Consider the following 25,783-nt stretch of genomic DNA (forward strand, 5'->3'; position numbering starts at 1 on the left):
GTTCATTCAGATCCATAAATGATAATGATACGTAGCAGTTTCTCTTCTCGCCTCTCCTCTTATCTTTTCTTTCCTCTTTACACCTCGCTTATTTTTTTCTCTTATCTACTATTTTTTTTTCTCCCCTATTCTCTCTTCTTTAGCATTCCTTTCTCGTTATAGAAACATAAGAAGGGGAATAAATCCGTTCTGGTTCAGGCTGTTCTTGCTTCTCTATCTGTTTTGTAAGCTCGCCGTGAAAGATCTCTGTTAGTCTATCTATTTATTCATATCTATCTATCTATATCTATCTAGTTCACGAATGAGATAATGAATAAGTGGACCATATGAAGCAGAAAAATATGGACGATGCAAAACTGTAAAATATTCAAGTCGACGTTGGATAAAATAAATGGTGGGAGGGAAGAGGGCAAATCACTACGTGCGGTCTGATTGATCTTATGTAGCCTCCTTATATCGATCGTTGGGCATCCTTAAGTATACCAGTAGCATCCTCATGTCGTTGTGCATGTTAGAGTATATGAGTGAAGAAGAGACAGACTGACAGGTTCCAGCAAATAAAAAGCATGAAGACAGGGAGATGAAGAGCCGATGGCGGTAGTGGCGGCAGTGACGGTGGTTGCGGCGGGTGGAGGGAGTGGAGTGGGTGGCTAGGGTAGGAGTGTTACGCGGTCTCAGTTGGCTGTCCGATTACGGTTTGAGAGTGCCTCAGTGCCTCAGTGCCTCCCTTCCACAGCGGGTTAGCCTTAACTCGCGACGTGCCGCTTAATAAGTTACTGGTTGCTCGCTAGTTTACGCCCATGTTGTGTGGGGATGTCGCGTATCCCTGAGTGAGTGTGTGTTTGTGTGGGTGCGTGTGTGTATCGTTGTGTTTATAAGCGCACGAGAAGTGGGAAACAGTTATACATAGATAGATAAAAAGAAAGAAAAGGAAAAAAAAACAACTCTTATTGCCGCCTGTGTTGTGCGGATATGCTACGTTGTCTTGTGCGTGAAGAGGCAAACAGATTGACTGGGTAAGAAAGGAAGGAAAGGAAAAGGATCTTGTTCAACTGACGCCTGTGTTGTGCGGATATGCTGCGTTGTCTTGTGCGTGAAGAGGCAAACAGATTGACTGGGTAAGAAAGGAAGGAAAGGAAAAGGATCTTGTTCAACTGACGCCTGTGTTATGCGGATATGCTGCGTTAAATTGTCTTGTGCGTGAAGAGGCAAACAGATTGACTGGGAATGAAAGAAAGGAAAAAGATCTTGTTCAACCTGACGCCGCCGGTGTTGTGGGAATGAGTCGCGTTGTGTAGTGCGTGCTACAATGCTCATAAGCAGAGGAGTAGTAAATAGGCCGAGATTTATAGATAGGTAAAGAAAGAAGAAAAGCAAGAAAAAGAGGTTGCCTACAAAACTCGTTCCAGTGTTTTAAAAGTGGACAGTGGCAAATAAACGAAGACAGAATTAAATATATCACTTCATGAAGAAAGTAAGATGAGAGAGAGAGAGAGAGAGAGAGAGAGAGAGAGAGAGAGAGAGAGAGAGAGAGAGAGAGAGAGAGAGAGAGAGAGAGAGAGAGAGAGAGACCCACGTATTTACAGCCTACTAGCTTCATGTTCATATCTTATCTTTAACATCTGATATTAAACACCTTATATGTTCCACTTTTTATGTTTAACCAGCTATATGGTGGTAACAAAAACTCATATGTTCTGGAAATATACTGAAATATAGATGATATTGTAAGGGCGAAGTAAAGTCAAATAGGTACAAATGCTTCCAGTGGTTTACTATTCATATAGTTCATGAGAAGACACTTACCTTGTGTGTATGTATATATGGGACGTGAATTCTTGAGGTGGAGAGATAAACTTACAAGGAACAGCTGAGTTATTACAGTCTGCTCAAATTAACAATAGAAATAAGCCCCTCCCATTCCCCATTCATCGTACATCATATTCAGTTAACAAGCAAGCCATCCCCCTTCTCCAACTCACTCATGGTACTGATGGATGCTGGAAAAGGGAACATCTTATTGATCGTTGCTGGGCTGGCGTTGGCAGAGCTTTGCCATGTTATTGCAATCGGTGCGAATGTCAGGGTTAGCGTTCTAATAATGGATCCCTTGCGCAACGGCTCGGTGTGTATATGTTAGATATGCTGCGCAACAAGGACTTTATAAGTACAGTATATCTTGATATGTTTCCCTTATCCTGTTAGGGTGTGTCTTTACCTGTCAGAGAGAGAGAGAGAGAGAGAGAGAGAGAGAGAGAGAGAGAGTCTCTCTCTCTCTCATTTTCATAGTTCCTGTCTGTCTATCTGCCGGTAGGCTTACATGATGGTGCTTGTTGGTCAGCTCCAGCCCGTTAGTGGCGCAGGCAAGCGTTTTACAGTGGCGCCACTTTTGCTTGACTCATACTTCCGTTCCCCCCGGGACTCTCCTTTTCCCTCTTAGGAGAATTTCTCCAGAGTAGTGGTCCTTAAACTAGGGGGCGCGCCTGCCAATTTAAGAGGGCGTTAGTAATTTCCAAGAGGGGTGCGAGCCCTGGAGGAAAAATTGGTTGGAATATCTGTTGTTGAAATTTTTATTATCTTAAGAGCGAAGACTAATGTTGAAAGGGAATTGTATCCATATATGCAAGGGGGTCGTGGATGCAAGAGCCCATTCCTAGGGAGGTGTAGTGGTGAAAAGTTGCAGAGCCACGAGTCCGGGTTGATAGGTGGTCATCAGTACAAGACGTGGGCGAGATTTTAACCCAGTCCTCCAGGATACAGCGCCCGCACGCCGACCAGTGACCACTCAAACCCCGTCTCTCTCTCTCTCTCTCTCTCTCTCTCTCTCTCTCTCTCTCTCTCTCACCTCATCTTCTCCCCGCCCCTCTCTGCCTCTCCACTCCCCCAATCACCTACTTGTTACTTGTCGCCCCCGCGTTAACTCTCTCCTCAGTTCAACCCGGATTTCTTGCTTCATTCCCCATTCGGCCAAGGCACTCAAACATTTTCCTCACTTTTTTGATCTAGTAAAGTTAAAGCAGTCTTATTTACTGAATTTATATGAGAACAACCTTACTGACCATCAATATTCTTCACTCATCAATGGTTAAGTATTCAGAGGGTTGGTCTAATTTTATTTTGAACATTTTCCTTATCTGGACATTTTTTCTCCCCTTGGCATTTTTTCCCTCTGGACATTTTCGCCTCACGCAGATTCCCTCCCAAACATTTTTCATCACTGGTAATTTATCGTTGCTATTTTCCCTGTTACTGCTGTTCCCCCCGTGGGCATATTCTCTCAATGGGCATTCTCACGTCACAGTAATTTCGATCCCTACCTGTGCTCCCAGTGTCTAATTCCCCCATGGACGTATTCATCTTTAAAAATTTTCCCTTTAGGACATTTCCATTTAAGACATTTTCTCTCAACACATCCCCCGCTGGACATATTCCCTTCCTGAACGTTTTTTTTTTTCCCGTCGGCTATTTTCCCCAAGACATAATCGCCTTGATAGACTCCCTCCTGAACATTTTTTCCGTCAGCTATTTCCCCCGGACATAATCGCCTTGATACACTCCCTCCTGAACATTTTTTCCGTCAGCTATTTCCCCCAGACATAATCCCCTTGATAGACTCCCTCCTGAACATTTTTTCCGTCAGCTATTTCCCCCAGACATAATCCCCTTGATAGACTCCCTCCTGAACATTTTTTCCGTCAGCTATTTCCCCCAGACATAATCGCCTTGATAGACTCCCTCCTGAACATTTTTTCCGTCAGCTATTTCCCCCAGACATAATCCCCTTGATAGACTCCCTCCTGAACATTTTTTCCGTCAGCTATTTCCCCCAGACATAATCGCCTTGATACACTCCCTCCTGAACATTTTTCCCGTCAGCTAATTTCCCCCAGACATAATCGCCTTGATAGACTCCCTCCTGAACATTTTTCCCGTCAGCTAATTTCCCCCAGACATAATCCCCTTGATACACTCCCTCCTGAACATTTTTTCCGTCAGCTATTTCCCCCAGACATAATCGCCTTGATAGACTCCCTCCTGAACATTTTTCCCGTCAGCTATTTCCCCCAGACATAATCGCCTTGATAGACTCCCTCCTGAACATTTTTCCCGTCAGCTATTTCCCCCAGACATAATCGCCTTGATAGACTCCCTCCTGAACATTTTTCCCGTCAGCTATTTCCCCCAGACATAATCGCCTTGATGCACTCCCTCCTGAACATTTTTCCCGTCAGCTATTTCCCCCAGACATAATCGCCTTGATAGACTCCCTCCTGAACATTTTTTCCGTCAGCTATTTCCCCCAAACATAATCGCCTTGATAGACTCCCTCCTGAACATTTTTCCCGTCAGCTATTTCCCCCAAACATAATCGCCTTGATAGACTCCCTCCTGAACATTTTTTCCGTCAGCTATTTCCCCCAGACATAATCGCCTTGATAGACTCCCTCCTGAACATTTTTTCCGTCAGCTATTTCCCCCAGACATAATCATTGATAGACTCCCTCCTGAACATTTTTTCCGTCAGCTATTTCCCCCAGACATAATCGCCTTGATAGACTCCCTCCTGAACATTTTTTCCGTCAGCTATTTCCCCCAGACATAATCGCCTTGATAGACTCCCTCCTGAACATTTTTTCCGTCAGCTATTTCCCCCAGACATAATCGCCTTGATAAACTCCCTCTTGGACATATTCCCTTTGGTATATATCCCGTCCCCGACAGTCCCCCCTGACATTTTCCCCTGTGGACATTGGGGCACCCAGTGTTACCGCAAAATCGTAAAATTTTATATACGACTGGGAAAACCCCCTGCAACTTTCATGATTAACGTTGTATCCATTCAGGCCAAAAGCGACCATATGAAAGGCGGTTGGAGATTCCTAAGCTGTTTATTTTTTAATGCGGGAACGGGCTATTTTCGCTATGGCGTGCTACATGGGCGTATCTCAGTGACGCCCCAGCCAATGAGTACTCTGCATTCTGTTTCCGCCTTCCCCTGAGCCAATCACGCTCCACCTCGTGGATCCCCTCAGCTTTCCTTTAACCACGCCACTACTCAGCTATGGCTTTCAATTCTAAATTGATTACATTCAACCAGGATTACAGTGCTGTCATAATTTCTGATGCCACTGAAAATGAAGAAAGCCAGAAACAGGGAAAAAGTAATGTACCAAAGACGAAACGAGCTAATGGTGAATCGTACATGAGCCTAAGAACCAAGCAACAAGTTGGTGCACATGGTTTAGGGTCGCCCCGCTCTTGCCCGAGCATACTTTATATAAAACTGATTTGGAAAATGCTCAAAAAGTCTTCAACAATTATTGAACTTCCTACATACACATAATTTTTACAGTAAAGGAAGCAGCTCAATGGTAATAAATAAATAGATAGATAAATAAATAAATAAATAAAGTGAGGAAAAAAAGCCCGCTAATCGCTGCTCCTATAAAAGAGGGTAGTAAAGAGTGGCCAAAAGAGAGGTCAATTTTGGGTGGAGAGATTTCTCAATATTCTCCTCCTGAAAGAGGTCAAGTCATGGGTAGGAGGAAATACAGACGAAGGAAGGCTGTTCCAGAGTTTATCAGTGAAGGGGATGCAAGTATAAAGATGCTGGTTAACTCTTATGTAAGGGATTTGGACAGAATAAAGATGAGCTAAAACAGAAAGTCGAGTACAACGGGGCCGCGGGGGGGGGGGGGGAGGGCATGCAGTTAGCAAGTTCAGAAAAGCAGTCAGCATGAAAATATCGATATAAAATAGAAAGAGGTGCAACATGGTGGCAGAATTTATTAAAGGGGAACTCAACACGTGGGGTAAAAAAAAAAATAGTCATTAATAAATGCCCTAAAAATGTACAAAACTATCGGTAAATCATATCCTATCAGTATTCGTTCTTGCCGGGACGATTTAAATGCCCCGCCGGGACTTGAAAGGACAAGGGCGTACGCGCGAGAGGGAGGCGTGGAAGTTTCAGACCTTCCGTGTGTCGATCAGAGGTGATTTTGCTTGCATTTACGCGCTGAAAGTGTGTCTTTTGGTATTCTAGGGTTTAGTATACATCATCGTACGTCTGGCAACAATCATGAGTCATGGCCGCAGGCAGCGACCCGGTTATCCGCGAGTGTTCAGAGCGACATTGTGACGATTATATTCGCATTATTGTGCCTTATTCGATCCTCCTGTGGGTGATACCTATACATCATGAGCAACGGGAAAAATCGCAGAAAGTCCAAGACCACAATAACATTTAAAGACACTCAAACAAAAAAACGAAAGACTATTGTGTGTGAACAACAACACGTGGACCTTCCCCCACCAACACAGCCTACCTCCTTCGCTCCGCCATGTGCTCCCACGACCTCGACACCCATCTCGGCATCAGCACAGAAGCTGGACATCGGTGACAAAATGAATATTTCCACAGAAAAGTGAAGTTGTGTTAATAGAGAAAACTATTTTTTTTAGAGTTGATAATTTCTTAGATCTCTCTGTGTGTATGGTGGCCAGATGCCTGTAAACATCAGGAGTGAGTTAGGGATGACAAAAACTACTCAGGCCGAGTGTGAGATGTGTTTAGAAACAAATACATGGTATAGGGGAGGCGGTGGCTGAGTCGACAGAATGACGGCGCTGCTTTCAGGAGGACGCGAGTTCAATCCCTGCTCGGTGCCACCAAGCTGGGATTTTTCCAATATAGGATTTTTCAGCCGCCGCCGAGTGGCTTAAAACTACCCACATGCTGTCCAGAAGACCACCTATCAACCCGGACTCTAGATTCTAGGATTAAAGATGAGCTCCGGGAGGGTAGCATGAGCCAAAGCAGGATGGCGCCACTATAAACACTCGCCTACGCCAGAACGGGCTGGGCCGACCATCAGGCCCCACCGGGAAGAAGCCTTGGGCCGACCATCAGGCCCCACCGGGAAGGAGCCTGCCGGCGTAATAGGCCGCGACGAACAAAAAAAAAAAAACAAATTTATATATATATATATATATATATATATATATATATATATATATATATATATATATATATATATATATCCTGGAGGAGGTAAAAACAACACGTATGAGGTGCATAGCAGAATAGTGGAGGCGGGACTCCATTGTGGAGATGCATTTGTGGCTTTGAATGACGGTGAACACTCCAATATTGAGCCATACAACATTATACACATACCAAAAGGATAAGGAGTAAGACATGCGAAAATATTTAATTTCGGGGAGAAAATGAGACGGATGCAACTTTAAGAGGCTGTTTGTCTGACTAATAAATTTTGCTTTTAAAAAATTGTAAAAAAAATATAAACAAATAAATAAATAAAATCAGTCTGATCTACTTGGGACTAACAGGGTATATATATATATATATATATATATATATATATATATATATATATATATATATATATATATATATATATATATATATATATATATATATATATATATATATATATTATCTAGGGGCGAGATCTAGCGAAAATGGGATTTTTTTTTAACTATACATATATAAACAAAAATCGTTCAGTATTAAGGCGGCTATGATTTATAAAGCGTCGTTCAGTAGAATGACGTCGACGATATTTCGTTTATTTTCACAGAGTAAGAAGGCAACATAAATACCTATTTATTTGGAAAGAATTAGATTTTAATTTCTAATGGCTATTTTATAATGAATTAAACAAATCGCCAAGTGTTGCGTCCCCCCTAAAGAGATAGAAGATTGTCAGTATGAGGAGGGGAGTTGACGATACAGAACGGTGATTTCGTAGGAGAGGAGATATGGAGTTTTCTGTTGAGATTTTGAGTTGAGGATAGACCGAGGATGTTTACTGTACTGATGAGCCTCCACTCAGTCCAAGACAGCTGTGTGAGTTGACCCCCATATACATGAGATGTATACTCCATACGAAGGCGGACAAGGCTCCTGCATGGTTAGTATCTCGGAGGGGGAAAAGAACTGGTGAAGACGATACAGAACGCCCAACCTCGAGGAAACTGATTTCATAGGAGAGGAGATATGGAGTTTCCAGTTGAGGTTTTGAGTTGAGGATAGACCAAGGATGTTTACTGTAGAAGAAGGTGTCAGCTGAGTGTTATCGAAAAATAGGGGATAGGTGTTTGGAAGATTGTGTCGAACTGACTGGTGGAGAAATTGGGTTTTTGAGGCGTTTAAGGACACCGAGTTCTTCTTGCCCCAATCGGAAAAGATAGTAAGGACTGAGGTTAAGCGTTCTGCAGTCTCCAACCTAGAATAATGTAGTTCCTGTTGGGAGAGTCTTCTGTTAATAGCAGTTGAGAAGTGCAGAGTAGAGTAATTGGCGTAAGAGTGGATAGGACAGTTTGTTTTGGAAAAATTATCATCAATGAACAACAGAATGAGACTGGGAGATAGGACTGAGCCCTGCGGGACACCACTGTTGATAGGTTTAGGGGAAGAATAGTGACCGTCTACCACAGCAGAGGTAGATGGGCCAAAGAGGAAACTGGGGGTAAAAGTACAGAGAGAAGGATAGAAACCGTAGAAAGGTACTTTGGAAAGTCAAGATTTGTGCCAGACTCTGTCAAAATCTTTCGAGGTGTCTAACGTATCAGCAAATGTTTCACAGAAACGGCTAAGAGATGATGACCCAGAGTGAGTTAGGAAGACAAGCTAGAAGATCACCAGTAGAACGCCCCTTGCGGAACCCATACTGGCGATCAGAAAGAAGGTCAGAAATGGATAGATTCTTAAGAACTTTCCTGTTAAGGATTGTTTCAAAAGCTTTAGAATGACAAGAAAGTAAAGTTATAGGACGGTAGTTTGAAGGATTGGAGCGGTCACCCTTCTTAGGCACAGGCTATAAGTAGGCGTACTTTCAGCAGGCAGGAAAGGTAAATGTTGAGAGGCAGAGACGAAAGAGTTTGACCAGGCAGGGTGTCAGCACGGAAGCACAGTTTTCAATGAACAATAGGAGACCTTCCATCAGTGGCCTCTTAAAAAAAAAAAAAAATCATCTAAAAAATGTAATTTGAAAATTTCCATGAAACTAAATAGTGGTCGTATGAAATTAAATTTTCACAGGTTACTACACCAAATGTATACTCAATTTAACTACAATAAATTTTCCAAAATGAGAATAATTGAGAGAGTGGTCTTTTGGGATATAGAAAAAAATGAGACGAAAGCGTTTGACCAGGCAGGGTGTCAGCACGAAAGCACAGTTTTTAAAGACAATAGTACCCACTCAATCAGTGGTCTCTGAAAAAAAAAAAAAAAATCTAGAAAAAGTAATATAAATATTTACATGAAACTAAATATTGGTCGTATGATAGTGAAATTTTCACGGGATACTATACCAAATGTATATACAATAAAAACTACAATATATTTTCAAAAAAGAGAATGGTTGCGGGAGTGGTCCTTTGCGATATGGTATAAAAATTGAACAAACAAACAAAAAAAATATGCATTTCAAGAGTTTCTTAGGAAGACAATGATAGCGATATATACAATATGATTTTCGTAAAATTCGCTCATGTACTTCTCAAACTTTACTACTGCTGAAAGCTACGGCTGTGTTAGTTACGGCTTTATAGCACCGGGTGCCTCGTTTGTCCGCCTCCCCATGTGTATTTTGGACAGGACGGTGTCATGAAAAGGAAATTGACAACATTCTACAAGGATCGACCAGGCCGAGTTATTTTTTTACAGTAAAGGAGACAACTCACGGCTAAAAGTGTAGGATCCAAAAGAGTTCTTTAGATTAAAAAAAAGTCCGCCGAAAAACGACCGTAACTACAATAAAGCCTACGACAAAAAGCCCGCTAGATAAGAAAAAGCCCGTTACAATACTGCCCACTGAAAATAATAGTCTGCTACAAAATGTTTGCAAGATGCAAAAATTCGGAGAAAGGAGCATGCAGATACGCAATGGCTGCCAGGCTCAAGTACATTTTGTATGCTTGAGTCCAAGTACGATAACACTACGGTACCACATGTAAAAGTACTCAGTTGTTCAGTTGAACTCGAGCCCAAGCACGAATATTTTTGTCCTACTGTTCTCGAATCCAAAAACGAGCACTTTTTACTGATTTAACCTTAAGATTTTTTTCAGCAGAAAATTAGTACAATAAACACATAATGCAATAAAATTGCAGTATATACAGAAATTTCACAGAACGTCATTCTCTCTCTCTCTCTCTCTCTCTCTCTCTCTCTCTCTCTCTCTCTCTCTCTCTCTCTCTCTCTCTCTCTCTCTCTCTCCTCGTCCTTGTCCTTGTCCTCGTCCTCGTCTTCCTCCTCCTCCTCCCTCTCGATCTTCCCTTCCTACTTCAAGCATGTCAGGTGGCATTTGATCTTCGACGGAGAAGGATGTTGGTTTACAAGCTCTTCCTGGGTGTTCCTCTTACTCAAGTGTGTGTGTGTGTGTGTGTGTGTGTGTGTGTGTGTGTGTGTGTGTGTGTGTGTGTGTGTGTAATAATTAATAATAATAATAATAATAATAATACGGTTATTTAGTTTTGGCAGCCGTTAAAATGAAAATATAGAAGTTACTTATACATTTAAAAGCAAATTCGTAAACAAATACAAAAAAGAGTGACGGGGAACGGCGGTCTGACATATCTGTGGGAAGGTTGGGGTGATGGTGCTTGAGGGGTAAGGTAGACCTGGCTTGCCTTCCTCCATGTTTCTCTGTTCTGAAGCCGCATATACATCGTGTGAACCACCGCGTTGCCTTGTACAAGCGAGCTGCTGAAAATATCCTAGAGACGCCATAACCCTATGATGATGGGCGAGGATGGATGAAGACTGAGGCTGGCGTGCTGGAACCTGTGTGGTCTTACAGTCCCCTCCTACCTGTGTCGCTGATTGATATCCTGGGTTCTAGGGATTGTGAGGAGGAAGACAAGGAAGAAATGCAAGAAGTGGATGAGGCTGACTAATACATTTGATGAAAGTGACGACGACTTCTGAGGATGGCCTTCTTGACATCGTCATAACAGTTTTCTTTACAATATGCCTCCCGTGGCAGTTACCTGCCTTTTGCCTCTTGTTTAAGACAAGTATAAGAATAAAACCATTTTTGGGAAAAATATATAAAATAAATAACACAACTTATTTTTTTCATAATTTATACTCAATATAATAGTTTTTTTTTTTACCTTGACATGGCCGTTGTACCTCATAATCAAAGGCCTTTAATCGTAAAAATAAAACAGTTTTGTGATTCAGGGTCCTTAAAATACTTTAGGTGATGTGTAATTTGCCTGTGTCGGTGTGTGCGTCATCTGTTGCAGCCCCTGAGAGCCCCACCAGAGGTAGTTTATGAGCCTGTAAGGGGTAGGTGGGACACTTTTTCGATATTTTAACATACCTAATCGTCTTCTACGGATACCAATTAGAAGTATATTTCTGGGGGGGTTCACGATAAGCCGTCTGGTGACTAGACTAGATAAGGTCCTTGTATAATATATATGGACAGCCTCTTAGAGGGGGGAAACTGGAGACGATACAGGACGTCTAACCTCCAGGAAGCTGATTTTGCAAGAGGAGATATGTCGTTTCCAGTTAAAATTTTGAGTTAAGGATAGACCGAGAATGTTTGGTGTTGAAGAAGGGGACAGCTGAGTGTCGTCGATGAATGAAGGATATGTGTATGAAAGATTGTGTCGGTTTAACAGGTGGAGAAATTGAGTTTGAGTCACTGAAGGACACGAAAGTCAACCTCCTCCACTCGGAAATGGTAGTAAAAAGTTTGAGCGTTCTGTAATTCTTGTTGGGAGGGTATTCTGTTTAAAGAAATTGAATAGTGCAGAGTAGAGTCATTGGTGTAGGAGTGGATAAAAGTTTGTTGTGGAAAGATCATTATTGAACAAAATAAGAACCGTCCAAGTGAATCAAGAATGAGTTCTGGGGGGCAGCATGAGCCATGCATAAATGGCTCCAGTATAAAAAAATTGCCTGCGCCATGACGGGCTTGGGCCAACCACCAGGCCCCCTGAAGAAAGCCTATCGGCGATACAGGCGAAGACGAAAAAAAAAAAAAAAATTGATGGAACAATATAAAGAGAGTGGGAGATAGAACAAAGCCCTGCGTCACACCACTGTTGATTGGTATAGGGGAAGAACAGTTGCCGGCTACCACAACAGAGATAGATCGGGCTGAAAGGGGACTGGAGAAAAAATGAATTCATAGGAGGATAGTTTAGAAAGCAAAGATTTGAGTCAAATTCTGTCACAAGCTTTCGAGATATCTAAGACAACGCTAAAATTTCATCAAAACTGATAAGAGAGGTTTGTCCAAGAGTCGGATGGGAAGGCAAGAAGCTGACCAGTAGAACGCCTAATGCAAAACCGGTACTGGTAATCAGAGAGAAGATCATAAGTTGATAGATGCTTAAGAACTTTCCTGTTGAGGATTGTTTCGATAGGTTTGGAAAGACAAGAAAGGGTTGTTTGAGGGATTAGAGCGGTCACCCTTCTCAGGTACTTATATGTAGGCGCACTTAGCAGGAAGGAAAAGTAGATGTTGAAAGGCAGAGAAGAAAGAGTTTGACCAAGCAGGCTGTCAGCAGAGGAGCACATTTTTTAGGGACAATAGGAGGCACTCCATCGGGTACATAAGCCTTCTGGGGTGTCAGCCACCAGGGAACAGGATACATCGTCCTGAAGAATTCCAATAACAGGCATAGTGGAGTCAGAGGATGGGGGGTGAATAGGAGGAATATGCCCAGAATGGTCCAGAGTGGAATTTTTTGAGAAAGTTTGAGCGATGAGTTTAGGTTTAGAGACTAGATGTGACCTCAGGGTTTCCATTAGGAGAAAGGAGAGGGAAAGATAAAGAAGTAAAATTGTTAGGTATTTTTGTCTAGATGCCAGATGACACTGGAAGAATTAGAGAAAGCAATTTTTTTTTTTACGTGTTCGCTTTTTTTTTTTTTTTTTTTTACAGTAAAGGAAACAGTTCGAGGGGAAAAAAAGAAGGAAACAATAATGAAAAAAAAGCCCGCTACTCACTGCTCCTACAAAAGAGTCAAGAGGAGTGGCCGAAAGATAGGTCAATTTCGGGAGGAGAGGTGTCCTGATACCCTCCTCTTGAAAGAGTTCAAGTCGTAGGCAGGAGGAAATACAGATGAAGGAAGATTGTTCCAGAGTTTACCAGCGTGAGGGATGAAAGAGTGAAAATGCTAGTTAACTCGTGCGTAAGGGATTTGGACAGTAAAGGGATGAGCTTGAGTAGAAAGTCGTGTGCGGCGAGGCCGCGGGAGGGGGGGAGGCATGCAGTTAGCAAGTTCAGAAGAGCAGTCAGCGTGAAAATATCGATAGAAGATAGAAAGAGAGGCAACATGGCGGCGGAATTTAAGAGGTAGAAGACTATCAGTAAGAGGAGGAGAGCTGATAAGACGAAGAGCCTTAGACTCCACTCTGTCCAAGTGAGATGCATACTCCATACGGAGCCTATAGCGCCAGTAGGCTTTCTTCAGGGGCCTGGTGGTCGGCCCAAGCCCGTCATGGCGCAGGCAATTTTTTATAGTGGCGCCATTTATTCTTGGCTCATGCTGCCCCCCGGGACTCATTCTTGAGTCACTTGGACGGTTTCTTTTAGAGTCCGGGTTGATGGATGGTCTTCAGGACAGCATGTGGGTAGTCTTAGGCCACTCGGCGGTGACTGAAAAATCCCAGGTGGTGCCGTGGGGATTCAAACCCGCGTCGTCCAGCACGCGGTGAATGCAGGGCCCGTACGCTAACCACTCAGCCACCGCATTTTCTATTAATTAATGAAAGAGTTTTTGGTGAGTCGATTTGGCGCCATTGCGGGAGGAAATGTAAAGATCATGAATAGCAGGAATTGGAAAGCTTAGGTATATACCTTCTATGTGCTGCCCATTTTTCTTTTATATCACGGAACAAGTGTGATTGGATCACGCTTTTTAGCATGAGGAGTAGAGAAGGAACGTGGAATGTGAGCCTTCATTCTAGAGGCAATCATCTCTGTAATGCGTTGAGCACACACAGAGGGGTTCCCGACCTGGAAACAGTAATCCTTCCCCGGGTAGCCGGAAAAGTTCAACCTCAGGTCGTACCGCCGAGCTGAAGTGTAATGCAAGAAGCACCGCCTCTTCGTTGGGTTCTGAGGCTATACAGGAGCGATAAGAAAGAATGCGGCAATAAGATTGTGATCGGAGGAGCCCGAAGGAGAGAACAGTTTGACAAAATAAGCCGAAGGACGAGGTTAGGAAAAGGTCTAGACTCTAGAGTGTTAAGCGTGTCTCCAAGGCTGTCAGGGATACGTGCAGAGTGCTGAACCAGCTTTTCTGGATCGTTGAGGAGAGCAAAGTTGTAGGCTTATTCACAAGTCTGGTCACCGAAAGAGGATGAAAGCGAACGCTAGTGGTGAACACTGAAGACTCCTAAGATGGAGATTTCAGCACACGGAGGGTGAGTCAAGATGTGCTCCACTATGGGTTTCAAATAGCCAGATAATTTTGCACAGTTGGTAGAGTTAAGTGAGAGATAAACAGCACAGATGCATTTAGTAATAATGTGACAATTAAGTCTTATTCGGATGGTGGAAAATTTTGAAGAATCAACTTCACAGGCACGAGAGCAAGTGGTGTCCTTGTTTACTTAGACATCGAAATTTAGGACAGAGATAGTAGGAGGGAACAGAATAAAGAATTTTCCTTTACAGCAAAGGAAGCCGTTCAAGGAAAAAAAAGATAAGAAAGTCCAATAATCACTGCTCCTACATAGAGAAGTATAGAGGAGTTGCCTAAAGAGAGGTCAATTTCGGGAAGAGAAATACAGACGAAGGCAGGCTATTCCAGAGTTTACCAATAAAAGGGATGAAAAAATGAAGATGCTGGTTAACTCTTGCATAAATAATTTGGACAGTGTAGGGGTGAGGAAGAGTAGAAAGTTGAGTGCATCAGGGCAGCGGGAGAGGGGAGGTAATCAACAGGTAGCAAGTTCCGAAGAGTAGTTAGCGTGACAATATCGGTAGTAGATAGAAAACGATGCAAAGTTGGGGCGAAATTTAAGAGGTAGGAGACTGTCAGTAAGAGGGGGACAGTTGATGAGACGAATAGCCTTAGACTCCACTCTGTCCAGGAGAGCTGTGTGTGTGGAGCCTCCCCCTCCCCCCCCCCCCCCACACACACACACACACACACGTGGGATGCATCAAGGCCATCTAGAGTCGAGGCCTCTTCAATCCCCTAATAACGTCAGTCGGGTAGGTCGCGGTCAGGTCAGCCTTAAAGAGAGAGAGAGAGAGAGAGAGAGAGAGAGAGAGAGAGAGAGAGAGAGAGAGAGAGAGAGAGAGAGAGAGAGAGAGAGAGAGAGAGAACCAGCGTGGTGTTAAAAACGGGGCAAGGCTGTACTCCCACTTATTCCCTTTGGGGCAGCGCCACAGCCGCACTTAAGAGGAGTCTTATCATAACATATTTAAAATCACATCATATTCATATTATATTCTTCAGTAATTAATCATACCATGTACATATTGATATCACATAGTCACATTCCTGTCGTAACGCATCATATTCATATATTCACATAAATTAATATTTATATTCATATATAATACATTTGTAATAAAGGCTATTTTATAAACTATATTATTTGCTGCTATAACGCCGGCTAAACTGACTGTACTAATTATACTTATCTGACAATGCTGAACATATATCATGTAGCTACTATTCTTTTTTTTTTTTTACATCAAAGGATGCGGCTCAAGGGCAACAAAAAAAGTACAAGAAAAAAGCCCGCCACTCGCCGCTCCCACAAGAGTAAAAAGTAAAGAGTAGCCAAAAGAGAGGTCAATTTCGGGTGGAGAGGTGTCTTGATACACTCTTCTTGAAAGAGATCAAATCATAGGCAGGAGGAAATACAGACGAAGGAAGACTGTTCCAGAGTTTACCAGGGAAGGGGATGAAAGAATGGAGATGCTGGTGACTCTTGCATAAGGGGTTTGGACAGTATAGGGATGAGCATGAGTAGAAAATCGTGTGCAGCGGGGCCGCGGGAGGGGGGGAGGCATGCAGTTAGCAAGTTCAGAAGAGCTGTCAGCATGAAAATATCGATAGAAGATAGAAAGAGAAGCAACATGGCGGCGAAATTTAAGAGGTAAAAGGCTATCAGTAAAAGGAGGAGAGCTGGTGAGACGAAGAACCTTATTAAAGCCCCGTTCACACTGTGCCGACTCTGGGCCACGACTACCCACGACTCTAGGATACACGAGGTCTTGGGTGTTGATGTGAAAGGGTCGGACATGTCTTGAAAGAGGTCTTGAGACTGTTGCCGAATGCTGCGCCGAGGTCTTGACGGGAGTTTGGAGTCGTGAGGGTTAGCACTATAGCTGGGCACGATAACAGAAAACCTTATTCCCGATAACCGATAACTGATAATGGAAAACCTTATCGGTGATAACCGATATTCGTTAACTGGAGACACAAATATAGGCGATAACCGATAACCGATACCCGATATAAATCCACAATCCCGATACTAGCTAGCGATAAGTCCGTTAGGCGAAAACGATACTATATTGATATTTCAAATAAAAAAAACATAAATGAATTCAATTTTTCATTATCTGTATTTTAGAAAACTTAAAAACCTGAAAACCACACGCTGACACGTACCTATGAACGGTAATACTAGAAACGCCTGAACCGGTGTTGTGTTATTTGGCGTCCCCACCATCAAAAACTTGTGCTTTTGTTTACAAACACTGGTCTCTCGTGAACTGCGCATGTTCAGACCAGCAAGCGTAGACCTGTACAGTCTCACAAAGCTTTTTAACCGTAATTAAGAATTGCTGGAAGGCTGAATCAGACATACGTACAGTACCACTACCACCATCCTCGCTGTTTCTAGAACGACACTCTGTACGAGTTGTATTTATATGTACAAAGTGTCGTTCCAGAAACAGCGAGGATGGTGGTACTGTGTGTCTGATTCAGCCTTTCAGTAACTCTTAATGTGTTAAAAGCTTTGTGAGACTGTACAGGGCTATGCGCTTACTGAACATGACCAGTGTTTGTAAACAAAAGCGCCAGCTTTTGACGATGGGACATCAAATAACACAACACCGGGTGCCTTCAATACCATGGTATGCTCAAAAACGAATATGGAATATCAAATTTGAGGCAGTGAATAATCAATTTTGGGCAAAGTTAAATGATTTTTCCTTTTGATATATTGATTTTTGAGTCTAACATAAAAAATAATCTAGTGTTTTAATGTTGATGATCTAAGTTTGAAGTCTCTTCACCGAAGATATTTCATACCTCGAAGTTTTTTCATACAACACCGGGCGCCCGGGCCACGCATGTGCAGTAGGGAGGAGACAACGTTTTTGTTGTTTCTGAGAGGCGGAAAAAAATAGCGATTATCGCTAGTTTGGTTACAAAAGAAACGAAGATACCGATATATATTTAAATAAGTAGCGGATGGCCGATAACCCGATTTTGTTATCAGCGATAAAGTATCGCGATAACTTATCGCGATAACGCCCAGCTATGGTAGCACGACATGCTGGCAACTAATTGGTCGAATGTCCCAGACAGTCGGCAAGACACCAAGACCCCAATTAAGCCTCCCCCCCTTCTTGGAGCGTGGGAACCAACTTGTCAAATGGAAAAGTCGCTGGGTTGTCGTGGCCCAGAGTCGACACAGTGTGAACGGGGCTTTAGACTCCACTCTGTCCAGAAAAGTTGTGTAAGTGGAGCACCCCCCACACGTGAGATGCATACCTCATACGAGGGTGGATAAGGCACCTATATATGGAAAGTATCTGTGCGGGGGAGAAGAGCTGGCGGAGACGATACAGAACGCCCAACCTCGAGGAAGCTGATTAAGTAAGAGAGAAGATTTGAAGTTTCCAGTTGAGATTTTGAGCAAACGATAGACCAAGGATATTTAGTGTTGAAGAGGGTGACAGCTGAGTGTTGTCCAAGAATAGGGGATAAGTGTTTGGAAGATTGTGTCGAGTTGATAGGTGGAGAAACTGGGTTTTTGAGGCACTGAAGGACACAAGGTTCCTTTTACCCAAATTGGAAATGATAGCAAGGTCTGAGTTATAGTTTGTTGCTTCGAATTGGTGGCAGCCACTTGGCGGACACCTTGTCTTGGGGGAAGGAAAACACGCTCACTCTGGGTCCTGTTTTGAAGTTCCCTTCAAAGTAAAGCACACAACACTTGTATGGCAGTATTGTCTTAGTAAGAGGCACAAATAATGCTAATGTTTACAAGTTATTCAATGATTCGTCGTCAATAATGCACAAAACAGAGAGCGTGACCTCTCCCGACCGCAGCTGACCCGACACTACCTAGCACTACGTGTGCTACGTCACGTCCTCCTGACTCCCCCCAGTGAAGGGGCCACCCCCTCTAGATGGCCTTGGATGCATACTCCATACAAGGGCGGACAAGGCCCTTGATTATGGACAGCATTTGTGAGGGGGAAAAGAACTGACGGAGACGATACAGAACGCCCAATCTCGAGTAAGCTGATTTAGTAAGAGAAGATATGGAAAGTTTCTAGTTAAAAGTTTGTGTTTAGAATAGATCGAGGGTGTTTATTGTAGAAGAAGGTGAGAGCTGAGTGTTGTCGAAGAATAGGGGATAGGTGATTGGAAGATTGTATTGAGTGGATAGGTGGAGAAATTGAGTTTTTGAGGCACTGGAGGATAGTGAGCAGTGATTAGCGGGCTCTTCTTTTTTTTTTTTTTTTTTTTTTTTTCGCCCTTGAACGGCTTCCTTATTGTGAAAGAAAAAAATTACTCCCCTGTTCCCTTCTACTATCTCTATCCTAAAGTTCGATCCAAAGCTGGATACGGCGTATATGTACACAAGAACATCACTTGCTCTGGTGCCCACAAAGTAGATTCTTCAAAATTTTCCACCATTCTACTAAGACTTAACCGTCACTTTATTACTAACTGTTCCTCCTACCCCAACAAGAAATGATAGCGAGGACTGAGGTCAAGCCTTCTGCAACCTCCAGTCTGGAGTCTTGTAAGTCCTGTTTGGAGGATCTTCTGTTGAAAGAAGTCGAGTAACGTAGAGTCATCAGCGTGCGTGTGGATATAGGTCAGTTTGTTGTGGAAAGATCATTGACGAATAACAGAAAGAGTGGGAGATGGGACCGAACCCTGCAGGACACCACTATTGATAGGTTTAGAGGAAGAACAGTGACCGTTTACCACAACAGAGATTGAACGGCCGGAAAGGAAACAGGAGATAAAAGTACAGAGAGGGATAGAGTCTGTAGGAGGGTAGTTTAGAAAGCAAAGACTTGTGCCAGACTGTCAAAAGCTTTCGAGATGTAGTATAAGGCAACAGCAAAAGTTTCACCGAAACGGCTAAGCGAGGATGACCAGGAGTCAGTTCAGAAAACTAAAAAAAGATTACCAGTAGAACGCCCCTTAAACCCCGATCACACTGTGCCGACTATGGGCCACGACAACCCAGCCACTTTTGCATTTGACAAGTCGGCTCTCACGCTCCAAGAATGGGGGGAGATTGTTTTGGCGTTTTGGTGTCGGCTAGAATGATTGCCAACTGTCTGGGACATTCGGCCAACTAGTTGCCAGCATGCCGCAGACATGTTGGCAACTAGTCTCAAAACGAGTCTCAACGGTCACTTTTTGAAATGGCACCATGTCTACGACAATCACGACTCTGCCGACCGATTGACCGACAGTCACAGACGGCCTTGACGATAGTTTTGCATATTATTTGTCAACTGGTTGGCCGTCCAGCTGCCCAGCAGTTGCCAAGGAGTTGGCCGACGGTCATCTGGACGGTGTTCGCGACTGTCTTGGTGGCAGCCTTGCCGACTGTCGCCGAATTCTACCCAGAATTAAAAGGATATTTTGGTCGTAGACATTTTAATAGCAGTCTTCATGGGTCCTGGGGTATATAGGCTATGATGGGCCGAGACTCTGCTGTGTCTTCTTCTAGGGTTGCCACCCGTTCCTTAAAATACGAAATCGTTCTGTATTCGAGAGTGAAATGTAGTGTTCCGTTTTGAACCAATGCGGAACGCCGTTTGTTCCGAATTTGGTTGTCTGAATGGTCAAGCCGATAAAATTCACTATCTTAAAATTGTAGTGAGCGCATTTTTCGGTTAATCACAAAACCAGTCCGTAAAATTTGTCAATGTTCGTCCGAAAATACGTGTAAAATACGCGACGTAACGTCCCTCCCCCTTCCCTCTTGCTTCCACCAGCAGCGTGCAGCGGCTGTCACTCATTGCATGCTCAAGAAATTTTAGGGTTGCCACCCGTTCCTTTAAATATGGATCGATTCCTTATTGGAAAGTGAGATGTTGCATTCCACATTTTTCTGACCTCAGGGTGGCAACCCTATTTGTGTCATTCAACACAAGAGAGAGGCAGCAGCAGTGAGTGCGTGCTGTGCGGCTCTCAAATTTGTGCCAGTAAAACGTAACCATGACCAGAAGTTGTTCTTGTGATTGCAAAATGAAAATATAAATTTCCTGATGGCGGCAGTGTTAGCCAATATTTCTGAGCCGACAGTCGTCACGAACGTCCTTCATTAGGCGAAGACTGTCGTCACGACAGTCCCTCATTATTCTTAAGTAGTCGGCACCGACGACTGTGCCGACAGGAAACGGTAAAAATTGAAAAATGGCCCCGACAGTCTCAAGACAAGCCAAGACTGTTGACGACAGTCTTGACGACTGTCACCGACCTCCCTCAGACCTCAACCGGAAATAACGGTTGGTCCAGACCCTTGCCGACTCTTGTCGTGAAAGTTTAGCATGGAATACTTTTTCGCGCTAACCCTCACGACCCCACACTCCCCTCCCGACGTCCGCTCAGCATTCGGCGACCGTTTCTAGACCTCTTTCAAGACATGCCCGACCCTTTCACATCAACACCCAAGACCTCGTGTACCCTAGAGTCGTGGGTAGTCGTGGCCCAGAGTCGGCACAGTGTGAACGGGGCTTTACTGAACCTATGCTGTAGATCGGATAGAAGGTCAGAAGTTGATGGGTGCTTATGAATTTTACGGTTAAGGATTGTTTCAAAAGCTTTAGAGAGAGAAGAATGTAAAACTATATGATGGTAGTTTGAGGAATTAGAACGGTCACCCTTCTTAGCCACAGGCCGTATATAGGCGTACTTTCAGCAGGAAGGAAAAGAGGATGTTGAAAGGCAGAGACAGAAAAGTTTGACCATGCAGGGAGTCAACAAGGAAGCACAGTTTTAAAGACAATAGGAGGCACTCCAATGGGACCATTAGCCTTCTGAAGATTGAGGCCAAAGAGGTAATAGAAAACAAAATTCTTAAGAATCTTAATATCAGGCATAAAGGAGTCAGAGGGGGGATGAGTGAGAGGAATATGCCCAGAATCGTCCAGAGGGAGTTTTTAGAGAAAGTATGAGCGCTGAGTTTAACCTTAGAGATAGATGAGATGGCGGTGCTGCCATCAGGGTTAAGGAGAGGAGAGAAAGATGAAGAAGTGAAATTGGAGAAGATATTTTTGACTAGGTGCCAAAAATCTCTGGAAGAATTAAAGAAAGCAAGGTTGCGGCACTTTCTATTGATGAAAGAGTTTTGGGTTAGTCGGAGAATAGATTTAGCATGGATTCGGGCGGAAATTTAAAGCTCATGAATAGCAGGAGTGCGAAGACTGGTACCTTTTATGAGCTGTCTCTCTATCTTTGATAGCACGAAAACAAGCATGACTGAACCAAGGCTTTTTAGCATGAGAAGTAGAGAAAATATGTGGAATGTGTGCTTCCATTCCAGCGACAATCACCTCAGTGATGCGCTGGGCACACAGAGGGGTCTCTCTGCTGGAAGTAGTAGGTAATCATTCCACGGGGAATCAGAAAAGTACATCCTTAGGTCGTCCCACCGAGCTGAAGCAAAATGTCTAAAGCACCGCCTCTTCGGTGGGTCCAGAGGCTGTACAAGAGCGATATGCCAATTTGCAGAAATAAGGTTGTGATCGGAGTAGCCCAACGGAGAGAACAGTTTAACAGAGTAAGCCGAAGAGTTAAAGGTTAGGAAAAGATTTAGAATGTTGGGCGTGTCTCCAAGGCGGTCGGGGATACGTTTAGGGTGCTGAACCAACTTCTCTAGAGCATTGAGGAGAGCAAAGTTGTAGGCTTGTTCACCAGGTTGGTCAGTGAAAGAGGATGAAAGGCAAAGCTGGTGCATGGTAAACATTGAAATCTAAGATGGATATTTCAGCGAAGGGAGAGTGCTTCACTTTGGAATTCAAATAGTCAAAGAATTTTACATAGTTGGTTGAATTAGGTGAGAGACAGACAGCACAGATGTACTTTGTAATAGAATGATAATGAAGTCTCAGATGGTGGAAAATTTAGAAAAAATCAAGCAAGTGATGTCGTTGCGTAAGTAGACGCAACATCCAGCTTTGGACTGAAATTTAGGATAGAGATAGTAGGAGGGAACAGAGTAGAGATTGCTGTTAGTAGCTTCTGAGACCGGTTTCGGTAAGTAAGAAAAGGTGAACTTTAGAGGAGGAGAGATGGTGTTCCACAGAATAGAAATTAGAGCAAAGACTGCGATTATTGCAGAAGTTGATGAAGAAAATATTGGAAGAGCGGCCACAACACCTCTCAGGTCTGTAACCAAGTGGGGTCCGATCAGGGGGCATTTATGCCCCACCCCCTAGATGGGGACTCTTAGGCCGTTTTTTTCGTCATTACATATCTTGAATATTTTAACGGCATGTATTTAGAGAGCATGCTGATCTACTCGTTGGTGTTAATGAGAAAACAGGGAAACGGAAAGTGAGGACACGGGAGGGTCTTAGATTGGTTTGTGTCACCACCTTGCTTCTCGTATATACCACCCCGGGAGTGGCTTACGCCCGTTTTGGTAGTTGTCTTCCTACCTATTCCCTACCTACTACTTATCTACTCCTTAACCTGCATAACTCAACACCCTCCCAAAAAGATTTGGTTGACGCTACAGAACGCTTATACTCTGACCTTGCTATCACTTTTGATAGGATCAGAAGAAACTTAGTATTCGTCAATGCCTTAAAACTCAATTTTTCCCTCTGTCTACTTGATACAATCTTTACTACACATTCTTCGATAGCACTTGGCTATACCCTTCTTCCACAATAAACCTTCTAGGGCCCTAGGCCTATCCTTAACTCAAAATCTTAGCTGGAAACCATATCTCATCTCGTTCTCAATTAGCTTCTTCGAATTCTGTATCGGTTCCACCAGTTCTTTTCCTTCCTACAGATGCTGTCCATATACAAGGGCCTTGTCCTCCCTCGTGTGGAGTATGCATCTCATGTGCGGGAGCTCTACACACACACACACACACACACACACACACACACACACACACACACACTGCCCTTTTAAACAGAGTAAAATCAATGATTCTTCGTCCCATAAACTCCCCTCCTCTTTCTGACAGTCTTGTACCTCTTAAATTCAGCTATAATGTTGCCTCTCTGTCTATTTTTTATCGACATATTCATGGTGATTGCTCTGCTGAACTTGCTAGCTGCATGGCTCCACCTCTCCCGTTTCTCCGCTGCACACATCTGGTCTAGCTCATCCCAATGGTATCCAAATTCCTTATGCAAGAGTTAACCAGGATCTACATTCTTTCCTCCCTTTCGTTGATAAACTCAACAGCCTTCTTTTGTCTGTATTCCCTCCTGTGTGCGACTGGAACTCATTCAAGAGGGGAGTATCACTATCAAGACATTTCTCCATCCGAAACTGATCCTCTCTTTTGGCAACTCAATTCTATTTGCTTTTGCAAGAGCAGCGCTTAGCGGACTTTTCTTTTTTCTTTGAGCTATTTTATTACTCTAAAAAAAAAAAAAAAATACCACTACCACCACCACCACTACCACAATCTCCACAACCGTTGTCTCCTCAACTGTTTGAAGCATCATATATAAAATGCTCTTCCGCTCTTTAGGCATTCATGTCCTTGAGACAGTCAAGCCAGGAAGACACAACTAGCCTGGGAATGTAAGCCATCCTCACGGAGAGTGAAACTGTAATAGTGTCGCCATATTGAGTATATAAAACCATGCTTGACAATCGTTTCGTATTTGTATAGTTTCATGAGTCAAGCATTGAGGTGGAGTGACGGAAGTGAAGAATCAACTCATGCATGATTCACAGACTTTAATACACGTATGATCTCTTCACGCTGGCATGTCAGATTAGTCCCTCAACTTTCCCCATTAAGTGAATATAATTAGCTAATCTACACATAACACGTTCTGTCTTCTATTCAGGCTGCCTGTGATCGGTGAATGCTTTGAAAATCTAAATCCTATTAGCGATAGCTGGACTAGCGAAGGCGGGGCATATTTTCGAAGTTGTCGTGAATAGGATACACTGGAAAATCTTCGGACGGCATTGCAAGCGTGTTCGTATGGGTGTGTTTGTTTACTTCTAAGGGAATGAGTGGAGTGCTGTGAGATAGGCATGGATGTTCTCACCATCCTCACTACTACTTTCACTGCCAATACAATAATATAATCCACCACCACTAAGTTATTGCCCCGTCGTAGCCATGCTGTCGCTGAAGAAGGACTCCACTATCTCGTCCAAAGTCTCAGAGTACGACAACGTTCCCGTGCTGCCAGCGAATTACCACAACTATGTCGCTGGCCCCTTCCCGGTTCCTCTGTTCGACACGCAGCCCGAACCATCACAACAACTCAGCCCTGTTTCCTCCTCCTCCCCCACTTCTCCCGTCTCTCCAACACACTCCTACCAGGAAAGAAAGTCTCCCCCGCCAGTACCTCGGCCGCTACAGTTCCCGACGGAGGGAAATCAGAATGAGTTCGATGTCTTGGAGGAAAAACAGCAACGAGAACAAAGAAAGCCTCCCTCACCAGCACTTCCCTCGTATCAATTTCCGGTGGAGGAAAGTCAGATGGGTGTCGATTCATTGGATGGAAGGCATCAGCAGCAACAAAAACAAAAACAGTATGAGAGCAGCCTAGACCACCGTTTAACCGTACAGCATCGTAAACTGCCTCAGCAGCAGCAGGGACAGTCGAGGCGGGATGGACTGGCGGCGGAGTGTGCTTCAGGACGCAGCGCCTCGATACGTCCTCATGAGCAGGAGCAGCACCACACCAAGCCTCGGTGAGTAGCACGCTCCTTGTAGTAAACCTAAATATCAGCAGACTTTTCTTGGATTTCTTTTTATCTATTATTGTTGTGTATTTTGTTTTACTTATATTGTACGATTACTGATTAGCCGAAAATATAGCTTTTGAACTGCATAGGACTTTTCTTTACAGACTGTTCTTTATATAATGAAATGGTTAAGATTAGAGTTAACTGAATCCGGTCTTGCTGGGGGGCCCGACCGCGCGGCGGGCCTCCACGATGCATCCGCATCCGGGGAGCCTGCCGTCAGTGATGCAGAGGCTGCGCCCGCCCGCAGAACCAGGCCTGGGGTTAACCTTCGGAGGGCTCTGCGTGTGGGCTCCTGGAACGTCCGGAGCCTTTCGGACGATGATCTACTGCCCTACCTATCAAATGAGCTCAGAAGGCTGAGGGTGGACATAGTGGCACTCTCTGAGACAAGGAGGGCTGGCAGTGGCGAGATCAGTGAGGGGGGGGTCATCTTCTACTGGTCCGGCATGAGCAATGGCTTCCATGTCAAGGGGGTAGCTATGGGCATCTCCAGCCAACTGCTGCCATTTGTGGTTGAGATTGCTTCGTTTGATGAGCGTATAATGCGAGTGAGGCTGAAGCACACACTGGGCTTCATGCCTTTTGT

General features: G+C 43.8%; 1 protein-coding gene across 6 annotated transcripts; it reads left to right on the plus strand.

The window, feature by feature from the left end:
• The first annotated feature begins 656 nt into the window (after positions 1-656).
• On the plus strand, positions 657-25,208 carry LOC126998869 (putative uncharacterized protein DDB_G0294196). 6 transcript variants are annotated; one of them, XM_050861082.1, is made up of 2 exons: positions 657-739; positions 24,558-25,208. In XM_050861082.1, the coding sequence occupies exon 2, from the start codon at positions 24,560-24,562 to the stop codon at positions 25,142-25,144; it is 585 nt and encodes a 194-aa protein (XP_050717039.1). In that variant the 5' UTR covers positions 657-739; positions 24,558-24,559; the 3' UTR covers positions 25,145-25,208. The 6 variants fall into 6 exon arrangements, with proteins under 6 accessions (XP_050717039.1, XP_050717020.1, XP_050717009.1 ...); XM_050861063.1 differs by having other exon boundaries at positions 663-830; XM_050861052.1 differs by having other exon boundaries at positions 664-830; positions 24,279-25,208.
• Positions 25,209-25,783: the final 575 nt, after the last annotated feature.

Source organism: Eriocheir sinensis, chromosome 2 (genome assembly GCF_024679095.1).
Source record: "Eriocheir sinensis breed Jianghai 21 chromosome 2, ASM2467909v1, whole genome shotgun sequence".
NCBI classification, from domain to species: Eukaryota; Metazoa; Arthropoda; class Malacostraca; order Decapoda; family Varunidae; genus Eriocheir; species Eriocheir sinensis.